The sequence below is a fragment of the Tigriopus californicus genome, chromosome 4 (assembly GCF_007210705.1).
Source record: "Tigriopus californicus strain San Diego chromosome 4, Tcal_SD_v2.1, whole genome shotgun sequence".
Classification (NCBI taxonomy): Eukaryota; Metazoa; Arthropoda; class Copepoda; order Harpacticoida; family Harpacticidae; genus Tigriopus; species Tigriopus californicus.
The window spans coordinates 11,988,186-11,991,267 of record NC_081443.1 but is presented as its reverse complement, the minus strand read 5'-3'; the positions used below and the strand labels follow the sequence as shown (position 1 = coordinate 11,991,267).

Genomic DNA, 3,082 nt, shown 5'->3' with positions numbered 1-3,082 from the left:
ACAGGAAATAACTGGTCGTGCAAGAACGGAACAATCCGGCTGAGCTAACTCAACCTGTAAAGTTTGATCATTACTACAGGGCTTGCTCTCTAATCATTACGCACAAGGGTGCTCAAATTTAAAATCAATCCATATCTCTCGACTTTGAACCACAAAGATTGCCATTGACAACGAGGTCGTAGGGCACTAGAAGGAATAATCATTGCTTTGATTGACTATCATATTCAAACAAATTTCAAAACAGTTGTTTGAGAGCAGGCGTGTTCGTCCTTATCATCATGTTGCTCTGTTTTCCGAGGCTTCGGATCTAGTATAAAAGAGCAAGGACTATATTCTGATAGTTCCAATCAACAGACAGCATTTGCTTGTTATTTGACCAAAAAATTGCACCAAGGCCTTCATCACGCAATGAGTTTGCTTTCCATCACTTCGCTTCTGGCCCTTCTTGCCCTGGCATCAGCCTGGGACAATGAATACGATGGTTTCTTGAAGAAGGAATGTCCTCCTAGTGATTCCATCTATGAGATCCAGGTACGTGGTTGACGGGCCCTCGACATAGAGCTAATACCCTACCCAAAAACACTTCTATGATATCTAGAACGTTGTTTTGGGTGGAATCGTGCTCTCAACAGAATTTTTAATCCGCATTTTTGGCTTTTTATTTTATATCTTTCAAAAAAGATTTAGGCATTAGATCTAGGAACTTGTGATATTTTTTGAGGACCCCTGAAGCTCTCTTGGAATGTAATTCCCTGCAACAGGCTGAAGAGCACTTCGAATCCAGTAATTGTGGCTTGTCTCCAAAAGAACGTTGGACGTAATTCAGGGTAAGATTAAGGCCTCCATAGAAAATGACCAGTTACGAACAGAGAGTAAGGTGGTTCAGAGGGTCAGGTCGAATCCGAAGGCATTTCTCTTATGCGAACTCTAAGAGAAAGACCCAGTTGGGCCAACTCAAATTTGTTGGAACACCAAATATCATTTACAGATTGAAAGGTAAAACAAAGTATCTCAAATGGATTAAGACACACACATGTTACTCATCTTTGAATTGATTGATATACTTCTACTGTAAAATGAATCTCTGCATTTTTTAACTTTAAAAATTCCTTTTGCACCAAAAGCCCTCATTTTTTCTCGAGGGTAAGCTATGACAGGAGCAATTACGTCATTATTGGCCATCATTAGTTTACATGGCAAGATCCGTGTGTCATTGAAAATAAAACAAATTTACATATCATTAATTGTCTTCCTTTCCCTGGCAGAGTATCCATGACAACCATCATGAGGACCGAATTTGGGAATGGAGATGCCAGCCTTCTGGATACGAACTTGAATTTTGTTCGTGGTCAGGTGAGGTGAATCAATTTGACGGGCCAATGAATTTCGAGGTAATTGGCACAGCCTTAAGAATCCCCCACCAATTGAAGGGAGCATAGAAACCTTAAATCTTTCCTGTATTCACAGTGTAGTAATGGAGTGATTACTGGTGTGGAATCTACTAACAACAACAACCACGAAGACCGTGTCTGGAACTTCAAGTGCTGCGGCAAGGCCGGCTTTTGCTACTCAGACTGCTCAAAATCCTCCGCAGCAAATGCTTATGACGGACCATTATCTTACACGGTTGATCCTGGATATTTTTTGACTGGAGCTGATTCCGTCCATAGCGACCATGATGAGTATGTCCTATTTGTCCCTTATGATAAAATTGATGGGTACTTCTAGATTTCTGTCAATATTTCAACTTTCAGAGATCGTGTTTGGCACTTCCACACCTGCAAGATTGTCCCATGTTAAACAACATCCTGGATTGTCTCTTGATTGGATTAGAAATGGATAATATTTCTTTTGTCAGTGTGATGGAGGATCACTCTTCTGAACCGAGCGCAGAAAATAAATTTTTGGTATTATGTTGATCTATTTTGAGGCTCAGTTTCAAGCGCCGTTTGGAGCGCTGTTTACGTTTGCTAATTGAAAATTAATGGGGGGGATGCAAGTAAAGACCGATCCAGAAATCTCCTCATTTTCCTTGATAGAAGAGATAGCACAAGCAGTACAATGATATTGGCCTCGAACTTTACTTTATTTTGAAGGACTACGCCTAAAACCTTCAGGGACGAAATCTAGTCAATATCATTAACAAGGCTCGTGAAAAAAGATTGGCGGAGCGCATCTGAAAAAGGGTTTGATTGAAAATGTTACTCTGGATGTTAACGTATATGTATTTGAGATTAAACGAAATTGTTTGTGATTTTGCAGTTTTACCCACAAGTACATTTACTCTGTTCCAGAGGGTCTTCAGATTTTTTTGATTCACTTTAAAATATTGCCTCCAATGTATCTCTTCGGCAACGTCTGGGTAATTTGGCTGCAAGTTTGGAAAGTCTTGGGATGAAAGTGGGAAAATGACAAATTTGTTGACCACAAATAGCCAAAAATGACCAAGTTCTATCATGTCGATAGAGCTTTTTGCTTGGTTTGTGTTTTGACGGTTAGTGATGCAAGTAAGTATTAGTAGGTTATAAGAAGAGCTTGGAATGTGGGGAGAAGAATCAAAGTCTTTGGCAGTTCTACTTTGTTCGATGAATTTCTACCAGACACTAACTCTTGTCTGCATAAAATGAGTTTGAGGGCTGATAAGGCATGTTATGTACTTTTAAGCTCCTGTTTTTTTTCGCCCCTGCCCAAAAGTTGTTTTCCATTTTCTTCCTCATTAGACTCTGACAATGATGACCTCAATAAATTCCAAAATATTAACTTCGCACGTACTGCACAATGATTATTATTTTTAGACATTTGCGTTACCATTTTGATGTCAAACGGCAAGTAACTTTCTTTTTTCTTTGCTTTGGCTTTTCACGGGCTTTTCTAACCGCTACAAGGAATGTAATCCCCGGTAAGCTCTTCGGAACTTTGTTTGCGCCTTTATATGACAATTATGGGAAAGATTAAAGAAAGAAAAGATTATCTTTTTTGTAACCTGTGGCCAAATGTAATACAGGCGAACCCACTTATGCCTTTTTTCGGTATTTTCACGGGCATTTCTAACCGCTACAGGGGAATATAGTCCCCAGTACTA

At 39.5% G+C, this 3,082-nt stretch overlaps 1 protein-coding gene across 3 annotated transcripts; it reads left to right on the top strand.

Moving 5' to 3' along the window:
* Positions 1 to 311: 311 nt before the first annotated feature.
* On the top strand, positions 312 to 1,919 carry LOC131879269 (hemagglutinin/amebocyte aggregation factor-like). 3 transcript variants are annotated; one of them, XM_059225541.1, is made up of 4 exons: positions 312 to 531; positions 1,266 to 1,353; positions 1,468 to 1,682; positions 1,755 to 1,919. In XM_059225541.1, exons 1-4 carry the CDS (start codon positions 521 to 523, stop codon positions 1,798 to 1,800), a joined length of 360 nt encoding a protein of 119 aa, XP_059081524.1. In that variant the 5' UTR covers positions 312 to 520; the 3' UTR covers positions 1,801 to 1,919. The 3 variants fall into 3 exon arrangements, 2 of the variants coding, with proteins under 2 accessions (XP_059081524.1, XP_059081523.1); XM_059225540.1 differs by having other exon boundaries at positions 313 to 531; positions 1,266 to 1,391; XR_009373127.1 differs by having other exon boundaries at positions 314 to 827; positions 1,266 to 1,391.
* Positions 1,920 to 3,082: the final 1,163 nt, after the last annotated feature.